Source organism: Belonocnema kinseyi, chromosome 3 (assembly GCF_010883055.1).
Source record: "Belonocnema kinseyi isolate 2016_QV_RU_SX_M_011 chromosome 3, B_treatae_v1, whole genome shotgun sequence".
Classification (NCBI taxonomy): Eukaryota; Metazoa; Arthropoda; class Insecta; order Hymenoptera; family Cynipidae; genus Belonocnema; species Belonocnema kinseyi.
The window spans coordinates 151,898,432-151,921,159 of NC_046659.1; the positions used below are offsets into that span (position 1 = coordinate 151,898,432).

General features: G+C 28.2%; 1 protein-coding gene across 1 annotated transcript in view; it reads right to left on the bottom strand.

Annotated features, from left to right (window-relative positions):
- Nucleotides 1-534: 534 nt before the first annotated feature.
- The window catches only part of LOC117170066 (dipeptidase 1-like), a 78,476-nt gene continuing 56,282 nt past the window's right edge, over nucleotides 535-22,728 (bottom strand). The window contains exons 6-9 of the mRNA XM_033356587.1: nucleotides 13,444-13,528; nucleotides 6,020-6,095; nucleotides 5,795-5,933; nucleotides 535-624 (exon numbers count right to left, since the gene is read on the bottom strand). Of these exons, the coding sequence (XP_033212478.1) occupies nucleotides 535-624; nucleotides 5,795-5,933; nucleotides 6,020-6,095; nucleotides 13,444-13,528 (390 nt within the window). The remainder of the gene's footprint in view (nucleotides 625-5,794; nucleotides 5,934-6,019; nucleotides 6,096-13,443; nucleotides 13,529-22,728) is intronic.

The following is a 22,728-nucleotide window of genomic DNA, read 5'->3' on the forward strand; positions in this document are numbered from 1 at the left end:
AAAGTAGGAAAATCCTTTTTAGAAGGTAGCAGAATTTCAAGTTTCGACTTTTTTGGCAATTATTTTGGAACACTATATTAAAGAAAATTGTGTTCGATAAAAATATCCAGATCAGTAATCAATAATAATGTGTTTAAAAAAAAGCTTTCTTTTTTGAGAGTGGAACATTCCTATTTTCTTGAAGAATGATTACTGATAATATTACTCGACTATATTTTGGTGGTTATTTAGGAGGTTGTATAAAAAATTTAAAAACGATACAAAAGAGGGTTCAATACAATTTGGAAAAAATGTCGATCCTGCTTATCTATAAATTCTAATTAAAGTCGCAAGATGATAAATCTCGCTCTGATGTCAGTTTCGAAGGGAACTTGATTTTGATCCTCGAGTTTGCGAAAAAATTCTCATTGTTTAACACTCGAAGATACAGTGATTGAATTAATATCAGTCAGGAGAATTATTTCTTCGTGGAGTATTTTCCACTTTGTGTGAACGAGCCCAATCGAGATGTCCTAATATTGTACTTTGTTGTGATCAGGACACTCCATATACACAGGCTGAGTTCTCAGGTGGGCTTATTTTTTCAACTGGTAACACTGCTGCCCTCTGCCATTCATCTCGCACCTGTGAAAAAAATATAAATTAAGCATTGAATTTTGAAAAGATTTATTTAGCCTGATTTTTAAATTTTGTTGTTCAAACTTTTATGTTAATGCGAACAGTTGAAAGCAAAAGATATTATGAGATTGTTAAGTTGATTGTTATAAACACAAAATTACAAAAATTTGTCATGCGATATTTTTTATTTATTTTATAAAGAAATGACCAATATGGACATTTAAAGGCAGAAAGAAATCACTTTCTCTCTTTAATTTCCTCAAATTATGTCGCCAGTGTGGACATATGAAGGTAGAAATAAATAGTTTTTCTCCTATTTTTCTTAAAATTATATCGACAATGATGTTTAATGATGAGAAATTATTATCTGATATTTTTTATAGTTTTATAAACAAATTCTACAAAAAAACTTACAATTTGGGCACTGAAAGGTCGGAAAAAATTCTTTTTTCTCCTAATTTTCCTACAGTGATATCGCTGATGTTTGTTCGTGATATTTTTTTGTTTTATATTTTTTAGTAAGTTTGTAAGCAAATTGTTTCTTTAATACATTTGAAACAAAAGAACATTGCAATAATACATGCAAAATAAAACAAAATATTCATGATACACAGCAAGTGAGTAATTATTGTTATTGGACAAATTTTTTTCTTTAACAATTCCTAAGAATACTACATTCAAAAAATTGAACGACCCAACAATTACCAAACAATTACATCCCTGGCAACCAACTTTGAGGCTGGTTGCAAAAAGAAGAATGTTTTTTGCCTTTAAGGCCATGTGACGAGTGGGTCACGTGATCAGATACCTACCTTAACCTCACTTTTTTATTTCCCAACTTATTGTGACACGAAGCGCCACATCGAGTTGAAAATTTGGGATAATAAATAAGAAGCACTAAAAAGGTGGGTCTGGTTCTGAATTTTAATAATTATGAAAAAATCAAAAAAAGTTTTTTACAAGAAAAAACTTTTTTCATAATTATAAAAATTTAAGACCAGACCCACGATTCTTAGTGCTTCTTGTTTCGTACCCCAAATTTTCAACTCGATGTGGCGTTTCGTGTGATAATAAGTTGGGAAATAAAAAAAGTGGTGGTAAGGTAGGAATCTGGTCACGTGACCCACTCATCAAATGGCCTTAAACATTAAAATTAGGTATTTTGTTCATATAATTTGTGTACGAAATTAATAAAAATGATCGGAAAACAATTTTTCATCAGTAAACCTCAGTGGCAAAATCGTTTGAGGAAAGTTAGGAAAAAAAATTTTCGACCTCTGAATGACCAAGTTATAAATCTGATAATATTATTTGTTTATAATATTGTGTATATAATACAAATATCGGATGATAATTCCCCAAAACTAAACATCACTGGCGATATTAATTTGAGAAAATTTAAGCGACAAAGCTATTTCTTTCGGCCTTTAAATGTCCACACTAGGAATTTGTTTATAAAATCTATACAAAATATCGGACGATAATTTTTCATCATTAAACATCACTGGCGAAATAATTTAAGAAAATTTTAAAAAAGCGATTTTTTCACCCTTCAAATGTCCACACTGGAAATTTGTTTATAAAATTAATAAAAAAAATATCGGATAATAAATTTTTATCACTAAACATGACTGGTGACATAGTTTGAGAAAAAACGATTTCTTTCTGCCTTTAAATGCGCACGCTGGGAATTTGTTTACATAATTTGTTTATAAAAGTTAAAAAATATCGAATGATAATTTTCTGTCACTAAACATCACTGGCAATATAATTTGAGGAAAATTCAGAGAAAAAGCGATTTCTTTCTATTTTTAACTGTCCACACCGTGCCTTTTTATACACTTGGTTTATAAAATTAAAAAAAAAAATATCGGATGATAATTTTCCATCATTAAACATCACTGGTAATATAGTTTGAGGAAACTTAAGAGAAAAATCAATTTCTTTCTGCCTTTAAATGTCTACAATAGGCATTTTTTGTATAATTTGTTTATAAAATTGATACAAAATATTGGATGATAAATTTTCATGATAGAGTATTATTTTTTTGATAAAAGTAATTACTTTTAATGCAAGAATTTATTTTGCAAACGATTAATCCATATTGTAGTTTATTTGTTAATTTAATTTCTTTATAACAATTAATGCAACAATGACATTTTCTTGCTTTTAACAACCTCTGTATATTAGGTCTGGCAATGCTGATCTGAGAAAAAAATTTTCACGAAGATAAACAATAAAAAAAACACGAAAGAATCGACTTTTTCTTCACTCTTTGCATTAAAATGAAAGTTTTCAAACAAGTTCAAAAATCTGGCCACATAAATCTCTTTAAAGTTTTACAATCTTTTTCCATTTATGTTTAGAATTATGAAAAAATCCTGAATTTATAAGAAGCCTGAAGTAATTGCGAAAATAAAATTAAACTATAAAATTACTTTTTTCTCCTTAGACTACAGGCTTTCAGATATAAAGTCAATTTTTATTTTAAAAAAACGAATTTTCAACAAAAAAGTTAACTTTTAGAGGAAATAGGTCAATCCTGAAAGAATATGAATTTTTAAATAAAAAAGATAAATTTTAACTGAATTGTTGAATTTTTAACCAAAAAGTTGAATTTTTAACAAAAATGTTCAATTTTTAAGTCAAACGGATGATTTATAAACAAAATAGTCGAATCCACGACCAAACCAGATTAATTTAGACCGATGAAGTTTCAATAAAAACATTTGAATTTTAAACCAAAAGTATTAATTTTCAAACAAAAATATAAATTTCTAACTAGAACAGATGAATTTTCGATAAAAATATTAATTTTTAACCAAAAATAAAATAAATACATTGCTAGTTAAAAAACCTAAAAAAAGCAATTTTGAACTAAAAACATATTTTTCAACCAAATAATTAAATGATCGACCAAGAAGATAAATTTTCCAAGAAAAAGAGTAGCGATCTACCAAAAGGATGTATTATTTATTAAACAGCTAAATTTTCAATCCTAAAATATGAATCTTTAACAAAAAAGTTACTTTTCATTTTAAAAGTTTCATTTTCATAAAAATAGTTTAATTATGAACAAAAAAGTTAATTTTTAAATCGAATTTTTTTTTTCGACGAAATCATTAAATCATTAACAAAACCAGATTAGTTAAAAATAAAACAGTTGCTTTTTTACTAAAAAATATACATTTTCAACGAAGATGATTATTTTTTGAACGAAAAAGATGAATTTTTAAACAAATATATCAATTTTTATCTAGATATTACTTTCTGATAAAAAATATAAGTTTTCAACTGAAAATGGAACGGCTACATCATGAGTTAAGAAAATTAACTCTTAACAAGAAAAACGCTTATTTTTAACGAAATAGTTCAACCCAAAAGATGATTTTGTTATCAAGAATATTATTTAGAGTCACTAAGAATGTGTTAAAAAAATACGAAAATTAAATTTTTTGAAAATAATATTCTGGTGACCAAAAACATTTTTTTATTGTTCAAAAGCGAGCCCTAAAGTTGCGGGTAAAAATCTTAGAAATAATGAAATTATTTAAGCTTTACAAAAAACTTTGTGGGTTGAAGTACGAAAAATGTAAAAAAAAAATAAATAGTTTAATATCCTTAGTTCTGTATCTTTATTTGAGAAACAAGAAAAAATTTAATTGTTTAAAAAATTATGTTTGATTTTGTGAATAACATTTTTTTTATTGGACAATAATCAAAAATTCGAACTAAAACATTTTTTTGATTGTTTACAATTTTTTGAAAATGTGGAAAAAACATTTTTTTTATTGAGTCGAATGCGAATGTTTTTGGAAAAGATTGAATATTTCAGTCCTGAATCTTATTCGGCTTGAACCAAAGAAAATTTTTATTATTTGTCTTTCATAGAAACAACATTTTTTCGTAGACCTAAAACATTTTATATTCGCACAAATAGTAAAGTTCCAAAATGCGTTAACCTTAAAAAAAAATTATTTAATAATGCGAAATGATGGGGTAATCAGAAAATTTTTTTTGTATTTCTAATATTATATTATCATTTAAAAGTTAAAACTGTTAATTGGAAAATTCACAAAAATTTTTGATTGAGTAGGAAATTTTGCTTTTGAATTTTCAAATAATTTAAAAATAATGTTACCTTAGACAGACACGAAAGAATTAAAAAAAAAGCAAACAAACTTTTTTAACTATTAGGGTTTCTAATTAGAAATTGTACAATATTAAACTTTTTAATTTTAAAATGGTCTAATTTTCAATATTTAAATAAAAAAAAAATTACCTTGGAACGTTTTTAAATTTATATGTTATAACAAATGATCAGTGATTTTGAAAAGATTTGCCAAAATTACTAATATAGGTAATATACTTGATTATTAATTATAATCTTAAAAATTTTGCGTGCATTCGAAAAATGTCATTAGGATAATTCGTAAATCTTTTGTGAAATCTACCAAAAGTAATAATTATAACTGATAGATTTCTTAACCAAAATAATGTTTAAAATGCTCAAAGTTTTTTAATTTTTAACTTATCGAAACATTACCTTAAAATAATTTTCCCACTCTCAGGTTGTTTATTATTATTTTTTTTTATTTCTTTTTAAAACTTAAAAATTTCCTAAGATAATTTACAAACATTTTCGTCATTTACCAGAACTTTTGACAACAGTTTCTGAATCTCTTGAAAAAATTTGATTTTAATGTTTAAAAATTCTCAAAAGTTTTTAATTTTGGCTGATCAACCTAACTAAGGAACTTGGCCTTCATTTTGAGACCCTCAAAAGATGTGCCTGATTCAATAAAACCCGTAACAAATTGGGGATAAAAAATTCGAATAAAACAAGAAATAAGAATTTTTTTTTTATTTCGAAAGTATTGTTCAAAATTAACCGATTGTAGCATAATTTGATTTTAATAATTTTTGACGTTATTTTTCGGTTAAAAATAAAAGCTTTTTTGTTTGGTATTAACCGATTTAAAAAATTTACCTTTTTCCAGAAGCCAACCCAGAAATTCTATTCTCTCATCCAACCAATTTTAATAATTTCAGCGCTTTCACTCACCTCGAATGTCTAATGGGAAAGTTTAGTTTTGGGAACATGGTAGTCAGGCTAGAAGCCGGGATTTTGAATAAATGCTGTAAATTAGAAAAGTTGAAATAAATTCACACACACCTGTTCGACTTTGGCGAACACTCTCAGCAAGTTAAGACCAGCCAATTTTTTGATATCTTCCTCGGACCACATAGGATCCTCTAATAAAGTCGCTAGTAGTTGAGGGTACCTCGAAACATCTTCCAAGCCGACAGGAGTACTGAAATCGAGAAAACAGATGTAATTTACGTGTTGAATCGATTTCGCATATGTAATCGTAGAGGAGATTAGTTCGTTGATAGTTACAAATTTATTCCATCGAATCCGGCTCCTATACCGACATGATCGATTCCCGCCACCTTCCTTATGTGATTGATGTGCGCTGAAATATAACGCCACGTTAAGTAAACTTGTATTTCCAGTTAAAATGTATATTGGATAAAGCTCAAATGTACGATAAAATTTTATACACGCATTGACTACTGACATCTAATAAATTACACACATCTGTTAATCAAATTTTTATTGTGACAAAAAGTAACCTTCTCGGATTGCTTTCATTTATCCATGGAACAATAACACTGTGTTATAAGGTATTTTATTTTTAAAAATACTAAAAAATTCTTATCCCTGCTTAAAGTTAAAAGACTGAGATTCTATCTTTTTGAGGTATAAATTCAGGTCTATCTTTTTCAGTATTGTGTTTTATATCTCATCCTATCCTTCATTGGCCCACGTTAATATTTTCATTTATCTCTGTTAATCTAAATTCTGATCTGTTTCAATCTTCTCTACTTTATCTTATTGTATCCTTCGATTATCAACATCTTTCTTTAAAAACTCCTCTTCTCTATCTCATTTTATCCTCCATATATCCTTGTAAATCTTTTCCTATTCCTCTTTTAATCTGAATTCATGTCTAATTTTTTTAAATCTCTTCTTTTCTATCTTATCCTATCTTTTATCTATTCACGTCAATATTTCTCTATCTCTCTGTCAACCTTAATGCCTGTCTATTCTTTTAAATATCCTCTTCTTTATCTCATTATATCCCACATCTATCAAAGATAGTCTTGTTGTCACTTGGTCAATCTTGATTCTAGTGTTTTTTTTTCAATACTCTTTTCTCTGTCTCATTCTATCATTTATCTATCAATGCCAATGTTTTCTATCTCTCTGTCAATCTAAATTTCCGTCTTTCTCCCTGTCCTCTGGTTTATATCTTCCCATTCTACGGCTGTAAACGTTTATCATTTTCAATCCTCTCTTCTATATCTATATATTTTTCGAATTCCTTTCATTCTATCTTATCATTTGTTTCATCTATTCACGTCAATATTTTTCAATCTCTCTTTCAATCTAAATTCCTGTCTATCTTATATAATCTCTTCTTCTCTATCTCATTGTACCTTACTTCTAGCAACGACTTGCTTTCCCTATCTCTTTTGTCAATTTTTTCTGTTTTACTGTTTATGTAAATTTCTGATTGTGTTTTTTCATCTCCTCTTCTCTATCTTATCAGTTTTTTTCTCTCTGTCTATCTAAATTCACCTCCATCTTTTTCAATACTCTCTTTTCTATCTGATCCTATCACTTGTCTATCCACGTAAATCTTTGTCCATATCTTTGCCCATATCTTTGTCAAGCTACATTTCCGTCTGTCTTTTTTAATTTCCTGTTCTTTAAATCTTCGTATCCTGCACCTATCAACGTATATAATTTCTTATTTCATTGTCAACCAAAATCTTATACTATTCTTTACCTATCTACGTAAATCTTTTTCTTTATCTCTGGCAATCTAAATTCCCATCTTTCTCAATCTCTTTACCTTCATCTCAACCTATCCTATGTCTATCATCGTCTATCCCTTTTGATATCTTTTTTAATCTAAATTCGCGCCTATTTTTTCAATCCTCTCTTCTCTGCTTCATACTATCCGTTATCTGCCTACATCGATCTTTTCTAACCTCTCTATCAATATAAATTTCCGTCTATCTTTTTCAATACCTTTTTTCCTAACTTATCCTATCCTTTATCAATCTACACCGAAATTTTGTATCTCTCTTTTAATCTAAAATGCTGACTATATATTTTTATCTCCTTTTCTGTACCTCATCGTATTCTACATCTCTTCACGTTTTATCAATTCAGAATCACGTTGAATTTTGTCAATACCCGCTCCCGCCTCTTATCCTATCCTTTATTAATCTTTATCAATATTTTTCTGTCCCTCTTTTAATTAAATTTCTAACTATCTTCTTAAGTCTCCTTTTCTGTACCTCATCGTATCCTACATTTCTTGACGCCTTATCAATACACAATGACGTTGAACTTTTTAAAAACCATCTTCTGTATCTTATCCTATCCTTTGTCTATCCATGTCAATCTTTTTCTATCTATTTGTCAATGTAAATTCCCGCTTATCTTTTTAAATCTCCTTTTCTCTATCTCATCATATCCTACATCTATCAGCGTCTATCTTTTTCTATCCCTTTTCTAATATAAATTCACGTCTATCATTTTCAATTCCTTCTCCCCTGAATCATCATATCTTTGATCTATTTATGTAATTTTCTGTTGACTTAAATCCCCGCCTATATTTTTGAATCGCTTCTTCTCGCTTCTTCTTCTCTCTCAACGTGAATCTTATCCCATTTCTTTGTTTACTCAAATTTATGTCTAGCTTTTTTACTGATCTCTGGTGTATCTCATCCTATCTTTTTTTCATTCACATCAATATTTTTGTGTCTCTTTGTCGATCTAAATTCCCGTTTATCCCGTCTTTTTTCTATCTCTTTGCCAACATAAATTCACGTCTATCTTTTTCAATCCCCTCTCCTCTAATTCATCCTATCCTTGATACATGTTTATGTCAATCTTTTTTCTTTTTCTGTTGTTATAAATCCTCGTCTACCTTTTTTAATATGTTCTTCTCTACCTCATCCTATAATATCTATCTTTTTCTAACTCTTTGTCCAAATTTATGTCTATCCTCTGAAATGCTCTCTTCTCTATCTCATTCTATTATTTGTCCATCCAATTCTATCTTTTCTAATTCCCTCTTCTTTATCTCATCATATCCTACGTCTATCAACGTCTATATTTTTTCTATCTCTTTGTCAATATAAATTTTTCGTCTAACTTTTCCATTACCTTCTTTTCTAACTTATCATATCCTTTATTAATCGAAATCAATATTTTTCTATCCCCCTGTTAATCTAAATTACTGATTACCTAGTTTAATCTCCTCTTCTGTACCTCGTCGTATCCCACATTTTTTAACCTCTTTTTTTCTATATCCTTGTTAATCTACAATCACTTTAAATTTTTCACATACCATCTTCTGTATCTTACCCTATACTTTGTTTGTCAACGTTGATCTTTTTCTGTCTCTTTGTCTACCTGAATTCACTTCTATCTTTTTCAATCCTTGCTTTTCTAGCTCATCCTATTCTTTGTCCTTTTACGTGAATCTTTTTCCATATCTTTCTCAATTTAAATTGCCGTCATTTTAATCCCCTTGGCTCAACCTGCTCGTATCCTGCATCTATCAACTTCTATCTTTTTTATCCCTTTGTCAATCTAAATTTACGTTTATGTAACTTTTTTTTAAACAATCGTTTCTATCTTATTCTATACTTTATGTATCTACGCAAATCTTTCTCTCTCTCTATCTCTGTCAATCTCAATTTCTGTCTTTCTCAATTTCTTCGTCTTCATCTCATCCTATACTATGTCTTTTATCGTCTATCATTTTGAAATCTTTTTTAATTTAACTTCACGTCTTTCTTTTCAATCCTCTTTTCTCTGCTTTATCCTATCCTTCATCTGTTTACGTGAATATTTTATAACCTCTCTGTTCGTATAAATTTCCGTCTATCTTTTCCAATGCACTGTTTTTTAATTTGCCCTATTATTTATCAATCCATATCAATTTTTATTAATCCCTCCTTTATTATAAATTGTTGACTATCTTTTTCAATCTCCTTTTCTCTATCTTATCGTTTTATAATTTCAAAATCACGGTAAACTTTTTGAATAACCTCTTCTCTATCTCATCCTATCCATTTTCACTCCACGTTAATATGTTTCTATCCTTCTGTTATCCTAAATTGTTGCATATCTTTTTCAACCTCCTCTTCTCTACCTCATCGTATGCCACATCTCCTAAATATTTCTTGTCTACCTCTTCCTCAATCTACGATAAGGTTTGACTTTTTCAATACCCTATTCTAAATCTTATCCTATTCTTTGTCTATTCACGACAATCATTTTTAATTCCCTCTTCTCTGATTCACTCTACCATTCATCAATGTATGTAAATCTTTTCCTAGTTCTGTTGATCTCAATCCTTGTCTATCTTTTTGATTCTCTTCTTTCCTATCTCATCCTATAATACGTTTATCAACGTCTATCTTTTTCTATGTTGCTGTGTATCCAAATGTATGTCTCTCTTTTTTAGTCGTCTCATCTCTATCCTATCCTATCCTTTATTTATTTACGTTAACCTAAAGATGTTACTCATAGATGGCTGAGGTGGAAACTTTTTATTTATAGATTAGAAAACAGAAAAGCGTGCAATTATTCTTTTATTATACTTCAGGCCATTTTCCGGTTTGAAACATGTTGTTATTATTTTATTTAAAGAATTTGTTTTGCAATGAAGTCACTTTCGATCAAACTGTTAGTTATCTAGTTTTGCAATGCGACCTTCGCATATTCTTTCACAGCTAATAATTTTTGATTAAAAATACTAAAAAATTCCAATGAAAAACACTAACATAACAATCGAATTTTCAGAATTGCAAATATTCGTCGAAATGAAATAATTTTTTGTTTAAAATAATAAATTGCTTATGAAGAACGTTAATAGATATTAAAACGGTTTAAAAATTTCAAACCTTGTTCGAACTATAATAATTTTTGTTTAATACCATTTTTAGTGCAACATACGAACATAATCTAAAGTAATTAAAAATGTAAAAATTCTTGAAAATTTCATAAATTTTATTAAAAATAGAAATACTTTGACACGAAAAACAATAATGTAATCCAAAATTTCAGAAAGATTTTAAATCTTGTTTAAACTATAATGATTATTGTTTGTGAATACTAACTTTTTACGTAAAATGTCAACGCATGCTACATTTTTTTGTTTAATTAATTATATTTTTTGAAATCTAATGAATTTTTAATAAAATTGAAATTTTTGAGAAAAAATATTAATACAATCCCAAAATGTTCACGGTTGTCAATTTTGTTTAAAAATCTCAACTTCATGTGAAACATACCAACAGAAGTTGAATTTGTTGAAAAGTTGTAAACGTGCTCTGCAATACACTGATCTTTGATTAAAAATACTCATGATTCCGTTGAAAAACACTACAATGAGGTAATAAAAAATGGTTTAGAATTGAAAATATTATCCTAGTTATGATGAATTTTGTTTTACAATATTACGTTTTGGCATGAAACGCTAACGTAAATTAAAATTTGTAAGCCCTCATGAATCTGTAAAACCTAATAAATTAAACATTTTAATCTACGAAATCTAGTAAATTTGAATTAAAATTACCCATTTCTGGGAGACACTAACACTAACATAATCTAAAATTGGTAAAAATTAGTGATCCTTCATAATGATTGCTGTTTAAAAATGCTAATTTTTCATAAAAAACTCACACGACTTAGAATTTTTCGAAACTTTTACACTTTTTTACAATTTAATGATTTATATCTAAATTTGTTCGCAACACTTATTTTTTAGCGAAAAGCTGAAAATTCTGAAATCGCATAAAAACATTTATGATTTTAAAAAATTTATTTTAATTTGATGGCAATTCAGAATCTTTTCATACTTTTGATTTTGTTAGTGTTTTTTATCGGAAAATTGTATCGTTACAAAAAAAAATTGATATTAAAAAAAAAATTATTACATTTCCAACAAGATTTGCATTTAACAAATATTTACAATTTTTTAACAAATTAAGGTTGTGTTCTTGTATTTCACCAAAAATAATTATTATGAATAAAAAAAAGTTAGGTTCAAATCAAATAATTTTCGTTAGAAAACTGGAATTTGGAATTTTATTTTTTATCTTGATTTGATTATTTATTCATTTAATTGAATTGAATTGAACACACAAATAAGTTTTTTGACCTGGGGCTGATACCATTTTGATTATATGTTTTTGGGGTCGCTGAAACCGAATCAGAAATTCCTTTCACCCTATCACATCAGGTTTTCAACATAACTTGCAAAAGTCTTTACAGAATCCCTAGAATGAAAAGTAATGCTGGCCTGAGTGCCGAATCAAGTACATTATTATTTTTTTTGGGTCGCTGAAACCGATTTTAATGTCTATGTCACCCTATACCGACAGGTTTTCAATATAACCTCAAAAAGTCTTAGAGTCTCACATCAAAAAAAAAAAATGTTTTGACCTGGGGGTCTGACCTTGTTCATTTTATGTTTCCGGTGTCGCGGATACTGTATCTGTAGTCTATTTCACCTCATTATGTCAGGATACCAAGGGAGATGGTATGATAAAATGATGGCAGATTTTTGTTGGATGCTGAAGAGGGACACGGAGGAATATAATGGAAAGCGCAAACGGAAGCATTTGCACAGATCATTAGATCAAAAAAGGACCCGTTACAGTTCAAAACCAGAAAAGGACTGAAATTGAATATACCTGTCATTTGTACACCTACAAGATAGCTCTCATGATAATAAGAGCTTGGATTAATGAGATTTAAACAGATAGTGTCAGAAATCTGAAGATATGAGATGAAATGGACTTTGGATTCGGTTTTAGCGATCCAAAAAACATATCACAAACATCGGCTGACCAGTTAGGTCTGCTTTATTTTTCATTTTTGGGTATCTGTGAACACTTTTTAAGGTTATGTCGAAAACCTGACATGATGGGGTAAAATAAACTTAAAATTCGTTTTCAGCGACCTGAAAAACATATAATATGAACGGTCCCGCACTCATGCCAGCATTAATTTTCATTTTTGTGTGTCTGTGAACACTTTTTGAGGTTATGTCGAAAATCTGACGTGATGGGGTAAAATGAATTACGGATTCGGTTTTAGCGACCCAAAAAACATATAATATACATGATCTCACCCGCAGGTCAGAAAATTTTTTTTTTGTTTGGCTGTGTAATTAGAATTTTTTATAAAAAATGCAACGGTTTGTCCATGTATTTGAAAAATAGAATACATATTAAATTTGTAGTTAAAATATCAATATTGGCAAATTATCAAAGATATTGTCCATGCTTTTCCATTATGCTAGATAATAGATACACTGTGAAATAAGAACATTTACGATGATATTAATTTTATTTTTAATTTAAAAACTGCTCGAGACAAAACAACGCGCGCGTAAGGTGCATGTTTGTTTTTAAGTATAATTAAAACGTCAAGTTTCTACCTTCAAAAATTTTACATATAATTAAAAATATGAAAAAAATGAGGAAGTATCAAAAGTTAAGTTAATTCACATTTATTTCACAGTTTTAAGTTGCCTTAAGTTATTTAACCACAGTCGCATCTGGATTTAGTGATTTTGGATGCAGTGTTTCCGAGAATTGACGCTGCGCCAGGGAAATCGGTGAGGGTTACGGAGGGATGTGCGTTGTTCACTCGTGCGTGATAAAACCGACACTAAATCCAGATATGAGTGTATTGCTATATTAATACTACTAAAATCAGCTTACCGATCACGTCCTTGATTGTTGCTGTGTTATTGCACGTTATAAAGTACGTATAAAAGGGAATCATAGCTACACCTCCATTTTTTGCCTACAAAACAAAAAAAAATTATACAATAATCTTTCATTTTAATGAATTATATATTGAATAGGCAAGTTTCAAAGTCCAGGGCACCGGAGTTTAGTAAATTACAAAAAAATCAAATTAGAAAATGAGTGGGTAATAGGGAATCTTATTCATCAGAGGAAAACCCAGAAAAATTAAAAGTACTTTTTATATTTTATTACTTTAATTTTAAGTTGGAACAAAGGATTTAAAAAAAAAACTGTGTTTCTTACTTGGATAGGGAGTTTTCCAAAAGAAATACTATTCTGACTGGGAAGAGTGAATTTTTTTATAGAATTATAATTCTGCGTTAGGATAAGAGATTTTCAAAAAGATATTTCAGTGAAGCAATATTATAATTTTGAATTTCAGACAGGGAATTTCCCTAAAGAAACAAAATGTTAATTTTCGGGCAGAGGACTCCAGTAATGAATTATAATGTTCATATTTTCGTTTTAATTTAGAACAGAAAATTCTGTTAATGATCATAATTTTTACTTTTGGGTAGGTAATTTCTGGAAAAAATTATAATTTGATTTGTATTAGGACATTTTTTATAAGGTAGAATAATTTCATAAAAAAATTATTTCTATTTAGCAGAAAGTAATAAAAAAAATTCCCATTCCAAGTCAGAATTAGTCAAAATTTTATATTTCGTCTTAAAAATCTTTAAAAAAGGGAGATATTATATTTCTTAGTTTTGATTAAAAATTTGGTAAATAAATATAACTATGACTTGGTATAGCGAATTTTACAACTGAAGTTGATGGCGATTTGCTATAGAGATTTTTTTATAACAATTATAGTTCTGATTTTGGACGGGGACTAAATAAATTAAACATTTTTTAATGAATCCAAAGTGTAAATATCCTGTTTAAATTTGTATAAACAAATTAGACAAACAAATTCGAAATTTTGGCACATTCGTGTAGAAACAATAATGTTTTTTCACTGAAACTGTTTAAAAATATTATGAGAATGAAAGCTAGTAGCATAAATATTTTAAAAGGTGACAATAACTATTCTTATAATCAATGCTTGGGACCAACCATTTAAATTTAGGTTTTGAAAGATTTTAATTCCTTTTACTCGCCGGAATTGCTACACATATATTCTCCTTACTTTTTTATGCTGCATTTTTATTCAGAAATCTATTCTTGAAATATTTCTCAAAATAATATATCTTTCAGTTTCAGTTATCTTTACAGTGTGCTTATCCTAATTATTTGAAAAGATTTAGATTGTTATATAATATTGCTATATTATTTCTAACTTTTTTAATATTCATTATATTTGCTAGAAATTTAACCGTATTCTAAAAAATTTTTCTTTTTTCCTTGAAAATTCAAATGTTTGATCTAATTTTAATTTTTGTATTTTGAAAATTTGACCATTTAATTGAAAATGCTGAACACTTAACTATTTGGTTAATAATGCAACTATTTCGTTAAAAACCTTTTTATTTTTGAAAATTTTTACTATTTTGTTAAATTCACCATTTTTGGTCTAAAATACAACTATGTTTTTAAGAATTAATCATTATGGATTGAAAATTAATCTTTTATGGTACAAAAGTTATTCTTCTTCAAAAAACTCGACTGTCTTAAAAAAAATTCGTCTTTTGGGCTTGTAAATTTTTCTGATTGATTAAATCATTAAACATTTATTAAATGCAAAAAATTGGCAACTATTTATTCTCTAATTCGTCTTTTTGTTTTGAAAATTCATCTGAACGGAACTAAAGTTCCCTTTTGTGAAATTATAGTCGCAGAATTCTAAATACTGACATTCTTTATTCTCTTTCCTGATTTTACTCTTTACCATGTCGAGCAGATTGGAAGCTTTAATCCGCGACTTTAAGCAAAATTTTCCTCCTCGCGCATGAAAACTCGAGCTGATAGACTTGATCTCCATGGAGTTAATTGGACCGGAAGGATGACACAGTTAATAATAGATTATGAAAACCTATTATTGTGCTCCTGCACAGCATCGACATAATTAAGAGGTTATCGCCTGTTCCGGGAAACTCAGCCTTTTCCATAGGTAACATTTTTCTAGATATTTCTCATTTTTCATCACTAATTTTCCAATTTTAAGGAAATTCTTAAGAAATGAAAGAATAAATGCAGCCATTTTTTACATTTGACATTCTCGGTGCTTGTTGATAATATGAACATCATTGAAATCAGTTAGGTTTCATAGGGAAACATTAGTTAAAGTTATTTCAATATTATATAAAAAACAATCCAATTTTTTTTAAACAAATTATTTGCTTAAAGGATGTTTTTTACGATTTTACATAATTTGACGCCTTTTTAAGTTCTATTGCAAGGAATTTGTATAAAAACAATATGATGATGAAATTTCTTCTTGAAATTATTATTGTTATTATTATACGCAAATGCATTAATCAGCCATTTCTCGATCAAAAAATTTGTTTTTTTATGTCAGATTTTTTAATTGGGATCTTTATAGTAAATTAAGCGTCTTTATGATTAGCTGATAAATTTTATGATTTTTTTAACGAATTTAACAAACAAATGCGTTATTCGGGCATCTGTCGAGGAAACCTTTTCTTACGTCAGTATTTTTAATCGGGAAGTTAATGATAATTTAATTAAAAATCATACTTAGTAGATAAATTGTATGATTTTCCAAACAAATTTAATAAGCATGCACATTATTTGGGCATCTGTCGACGAAAAAGTTGTTTTTTCAATCCCAATCCTTATAGTTAAAATTTTTATTTACTATAATTCTTTTAATAAGGCTGCAGCTTCATGATAGTGCATTTTTCATTAAATTTGTTTTTAAAAAAATATGAATTACATCAACTAATTATGAATTTCGCTAAAATTATCATGAATTTCCCCATTAAAAATACTGAAAACGAAAAAAAAAGAATTTTTCCGTCGACAAATGCCCCAATAATGTATTTCTTTATTAAAATTGTTTGAAAAAAGTCTTAAAATTGATCAATATATTATGCATTATTTCTAAAATTATCATGAAATTCCTTATTGAAAAAGTTTCTATTTAAAAAAAAAAGAATATTTATTTTGACAAATGCCTTATACAAGCAGTTGTTCAATTAATTGGTTTAAATAGCATTATAAAATTGATCAATTATTCATGAATATTGCTGAAATGTTTATAAAATTCGCATGTTAAAGGCCTGGCATTGAACAAAAGAATTTTTTCCAAAAAAATGACCGAATAATGCCTTTTTTAATTTTGTTTAAAAAAACATAAGATTACTCAACAAATTATAAAGTTTTCTTAATTCAGCATAGTCTCTAAGAAAAAAATGACATAGGAAAAAAAAAATTTTTGTAACAAAGTACTCATTGCAACCAAATAATTCAACGTTTGATTTGTCAACCAAGAAAGATTTTTCAATTAAAAAAAAAAAAAAACAAATTATTCAAGTGTCAAGCCAAGAATACTAATTTTTAAAAAGAGTTGAATTTTTATTTCAAAATGTTTTATTTCATACCAGTGTTAATTTTCTACAAAATATTTGACTTTTATACTAAAATAGTTTAGTTTTTAACCAAATGGGGGATTTCGCAAACAAAAAAGGTTAATCTTTAACCAAAAATCTTTTCTTTTTCAAGCATATATATGAATTTCTAAGTCTAGAAGACGAATTTGTTAAAAATCAGTTGAATTTTTAATCTGAAAGTAGTGATTTTTTATCCAAGAAGACAAATAATCAACAAAGTTGTACAATTTTTTACTAGAAAAGATACCTTACAAACAAAGTAGTTGAATTTTTAAGAAAATAATTAAACTTCCAACAATATAGTTGAATTTTTAACAAAAATTACTATTCTACAACAAAGAAATGTATTTTTAACAAAGAAGTTCAACTGTCAACCAAATAGCTAAGTTACTAATAAAAAAATATTAATCGTTAACGAAAAATATGAATTTTCAAGCCAAAACGGCGATTTTTCTACAAAACAGTTAAATGTTTATCCCGAAATTATGAATTTTAATTAACTAAATTTATTTTTAACCAAATTGTTGAATTTTAAACTAAAGACGATTAATTTTTCAGCCAAAAATGGGTAAACTAAATTTGCAGATCAAAAAATTAATTATCAACTAAAAAAACGAATTTCTCGCAAAATAGTCAAATATCTAACATAGTCGGTAAATAATTAATTTAAAAAAGTGATTTTTAAAAACGCTATTTAACTTTCAACCAAGAGGTTGAAGTTTTAATAAAAACATTTCTTTTTTGCAAGAAAAGACAAATGCACAACAAAATATATAAATTTTCAACTAAATAGTTTTATTTTTAATTGAAACCGAGTAGGTTCAACTGGCTAATTTTTTTTCCTATGTTGGAATTGGTTTTTTTAACTACCAATTAACGACTAAGTTTTCGGGGCTACATTTTTGTAAATATTTCGTTGAAAATCCATTATTATCGATTGAAATATATTTAGTTTTGATTCAATTTATTCTTTTTGGAAAAAACTTATTCTTTGTTGTTGTTAAAAATTCAACTTTTTGGATGTAACGTAACTTTGTATTAAAAATTTTTAATCTTTAGTTGAAAATTCGTCGGTTTTGTTAAAAATTAAACTATTCAGATAACATTTTTACGATTTTTCTTTTAAAATTCATCTTTTAGGGTAAAAAATTCTGATATGGTAATACTTTTAATTATTCTTAATTCATAACCTTAGTCATGCATTTTATTGAGAATGCATCTTTTAGAATAGAAAATTAATCTCATTTGTTGAAAATTCATCTATTTGTTTGAGAATTCAACTATTTTCTCCAAAAAAAATTTTTGTTTAAAGTCTTTAAAACTCTATCTTCCTTAGTGACTTTCTATAAAAATTGATAAGGTAGTCTATGGACGGTCCTTGAAAGACCAGAAAAAATTGTGATAATTGTTCAAGCAGGTTGTTAGTCAGCTGATTGCTCCAAGCTGAGGTCAGCTTTCTGCGGTTACATGTCTATAACGTGCTGCCTCTAGCGGATTCCGCCCGAGATATCTGCGATTCGATAGGGAAAGTTGACCTCAGTTTGAAGTAATCAACTGACTATTACCCTGCTTAAAAGATTATCATTATTATTTCGTACACTCCGGCTTTTCTGTTAAATTACTCAACAATCTACGTGAATATTATACTTTTTTTCGGTGTTAGCAACATACATAATAACTGGGGGTGCGAAACGTAGCAGGTAATCGTTAAAAAAAGGTAATATTCAGTTGATTACTCCGTGCAGAGTTAAACTCTCCGAGGTCACAGGCCTGTCATGTGCTGCCTCTAGTGGATTCCACCCGAGATATCTGCGATTCACTACGGAAAGTTTACCTCAGTTCGAAATAATGAACTAACTATTACCCTGCTTGAAAGATCACCTGCATCATTTCGTACCCTCAGATTATTTTTGTGAGATTACTCTACCATCCGGGTAAATATCCCACTTTGTTTTTTTTTATTTTAGAAAAATAGACAAAACTAGGGGTACGAAACGTGGTAGGTAATCATTCCACGAAGGCAATATTCAGCTGAGTTCTACATACTGAGGTAAACTCTCCGTGGTCACAGCCTGTAATGTGCTGCCTCTAGCGGCGTCTCCCGAAGTTATCTGAGATTCGCCACAGAGAGTTTACCTCAACATTTCCTACCCACAGTTTTGTTACGTGTAGATGTATTTTCATTGTCCAAAAACGGAAAAATTCCACTGGACCGAATCTTTTTAAAGTGAGTGAAACATTAGGCTGGTCCGTACGGTCAGGTTTTCTATTTTCTATCCTGGAAGAGGGAATGAGGTAATATACGCTACTGCCGGGGCAGTGGTGCTATAGTGAATAGTGGCTGTTGGTGGAACACTAAAGTGCAGTGCATTGGATGTGCGACTTGGCGAGGTGGTACTCTGATCCCAGTGATTTAGGGCGCGCCATTTTTTCCGCCTTTTTCATCTTCCCCTCCCCCTTCCCCTTTTTTCCTTTCTTCTCTCTTTCTCTCTTTTTCTCTTTCTCTTTTTCCCGCTTGCAGACTTCATTTCGATTTTCATCTAAAGCTCCGATTCGCAGCCTTCCATTTACTAATTGACCCCGAGTCGTCGAACCTTGCATTTTTTGCCTTACTGCGGCCTCCTAACTTCTGCACCGAATCATGTTACACATACACTACCGGTCAAAAGTTTCTAAATTTCAATGTTTTCTTAAATTTTCAATAACTTCCAAAATAGTCAACATTTTTCAATGTTCTTGGGCTCATTTTGAAGCTTTTTTTCACCGTATCACGACAGCTTAAGAGTATTAATCGTAAAAAAGTTTTTTTCGAATTGCAAGAACTTCAATTTGTAAAAAAAAAGTTGGAAAAATTAAAATATTATTTTTAGTAACAAAAATATTGTTGGAGAATATATGAAACATATAATCATGAATTTTCTATGTAATTTCCTCAAAATATATATTTATTTTACTTTTATTCTGATTTGCCTACACATAAGATGTTTTCCAATTGATCCAACTTTTTTATTACAACTTCTAGGCTTCACCCTGGGATTATTTTAGACAGAATTGCGAAAACAATCAACCTTTTAAAGAGACATTTTCTGGCTCCGGTATAATTAAAGCGATAAATGCAACAAAAAAACAATTTTTTTAAGTGAGCCTAAACTTTTGACCGGTAGTGTATAGTACGCTTTTTGTTCATATTTAATGGAAAAAAATTTCTTACATATTTGGTTTCTAAAACATGCGTAAGTAAAATATGGAAGCGAAAACATCAGGGTGGTCTAAATTTGGCTTTTTTGTGTATTTTCATGCATATCGTTCGGAAATTTGTTGAAATATATACCAACAAATAAATTTGACAAAAATGTGATATTTGAACATTCCGCAGGCCCTAATAAGTTTAATTTTTATAAGTGAAGAATTGAGCCCAGAAAAATCCCTAAGTGAAAAATTGCACCTTGCAGGTTTTTGGCGTTAATTGTGATTTTTTGCGGGTTTTTAAATGCTAATTGTTTATAATGCATAAAATATAACTTTCTGCTGATACGTAACTTTTTATATAAATATTTTCAACAATTTATTCTTTGTATAAACAATTTTCTCTTTAAACAGAGTTAGAAAGTCGCTGATTTTCAAAGAATTTTTTAACTTATCGGTTTTTTCAGGTAGAAAGAACAAATAGTGAATTAAGTTTAGGAAAACTAATTCTTTAAACAATTTATTTTTATTTAGTGCCCCCGACATAAGATTTTAAAGCTTGTTGAATTAAATTTCATCGAATCTATTTAGGGTTAAAAGCATACTATTAAATTTTTTATGAATACTATTGAACTATTGAATTTTTTGTACAAAATTAATTTTTTTGACTGGAAATTTAACTATTTTTTTTAATTCATAATTTTAAGTTGAAAGTGTTACTCCTTTAATTTCAAAATTCTTCTTATTTGGAAATTCAATATTTTTAAATACAATAGTATTTATCTTGTTTATACTTTTTTTTTAGCAGGAACTTAATTTTTTTGGTTGAAAATAGTTTTTTTTCATTTAAAATGTAACCGTTCTGTAGAAAATTCGACTTCTTGGAATAGGAATCCAAGATTTTGTGTGACACTTTTTTCCTTAGTAACTAGAAACTTTGAATAGCTGAAAGGTTGAACTAGTTCTTTTAACATTTATGTTCTTTAATAAATTAATTATGTAAGTTGAAAATTCATTTTTTTTAGTTGAAAACTCAGTTTTTCAACTGGAAATATACCTCTATTTTTTTCATTCATATTTTCGGGTTAGAAATGTTCAACTGTTCAGTAAAAAATCGATGTATTTTGTTGAGATTTGTTTTTTGTTAGTAAAGAATTCATTTTTTTGATTAAAGCTCATATTTTTGGTTGAAAATTTTACTATTGAGTTAAAAATTTAATTGTTCTGTAGAAACCTCGTCGTTGAAAATTCAACTACCTGGTTGAAAACTTCATTTTTTAAAATGAAAATTTAACTATTTTATTTAAAATTCATATTTTTGGTTTGAAAATGTTACTGTTTTGTAGAAAATAAGTTTTTTTTATTGAAAATTATGTTTTTTTTAAATAAAATTTCAACTGTTAAATTTTTAGGTAAAAATTGATATCTTTAAGTTTCAATATTCTTCTTATTTAAAAATTAAATATTTGAGTGAAAATGTAACTATTTTATTGAGAATTTGTTCTTGTTAATAGAAAATTAATTTTCATGTTTGAAAATTCAACCTTTTCACTTAAAATTTGAAGATTCTTTATGAAATTTTCATGATTAATTTAATGAAAAATCTTTCCTGGTTGAAAGATGATCTACTTCCTTAAAAATTTCTTTTTTTGTTAAACGTTCACATTTTAGTTGAAAATTCAACTCCTTGGTTGAAAACTAAATTTTTTTCTTAAAATCATTTTTTTAATTGAAAATTTAACTATTTTGCCATTTTGAATATTTGCGAAAAAAGATTCCTTTCTATCCCTATTCCCTATTCTCAGGTTTAGTAGTTTTCTACTTTTTTACTTAGGGTTTTCTATCCCTAATAACTATTCTCAGGTTTAGTAGAGGCAAAAGAAAGAGGAGAAGAGTATTGCGTTTGAGAGTGCTTTAACTCAGCAAGATTAAAGATTTTTGTTCCGAGGTTTAGACATACTTTCCCACTTTTCCCATAAATCTTCTCAAAGGCACCCACTACGTTCTAATATGTCCTGTGTCAAGGAACTGACAAACTTAATCAAGGTTTCTTTCGTTCAAAACTGGATGAAGAGTAAGGAGGAAAAAAGGGGCAAAAAATGCTCCCACCTTTGAATTTCTCATTTAATTTCAACATCTTCTTTTCTTCCCCTGACGCAGCTCTTTCGGATGGTTTGTCAACTACGTTACTAAATTTAGGCTATTTTTAGCCCTATTTTTCCACCTACCACCCGAAAATTCACGTCTCCCAAAATTCTTTTAACACAAGATACATGCATTTTCTACCAAACTTGAAATAATGCAATTTTTAAATAAAAAAATTAATTTTTATCAAAAACAAACAAATTTTTATCATACTGGTGCGACTTTTAAGAAACTGGTTTAATTGTCAACTAACAAGTAAACATTTCATAGAAATAGTGTAATGTTAAACAAAAAAGTTTATTTTGGATCAAATAATTTAATTTTCTACCAAATCGTTAAATCCTCAACC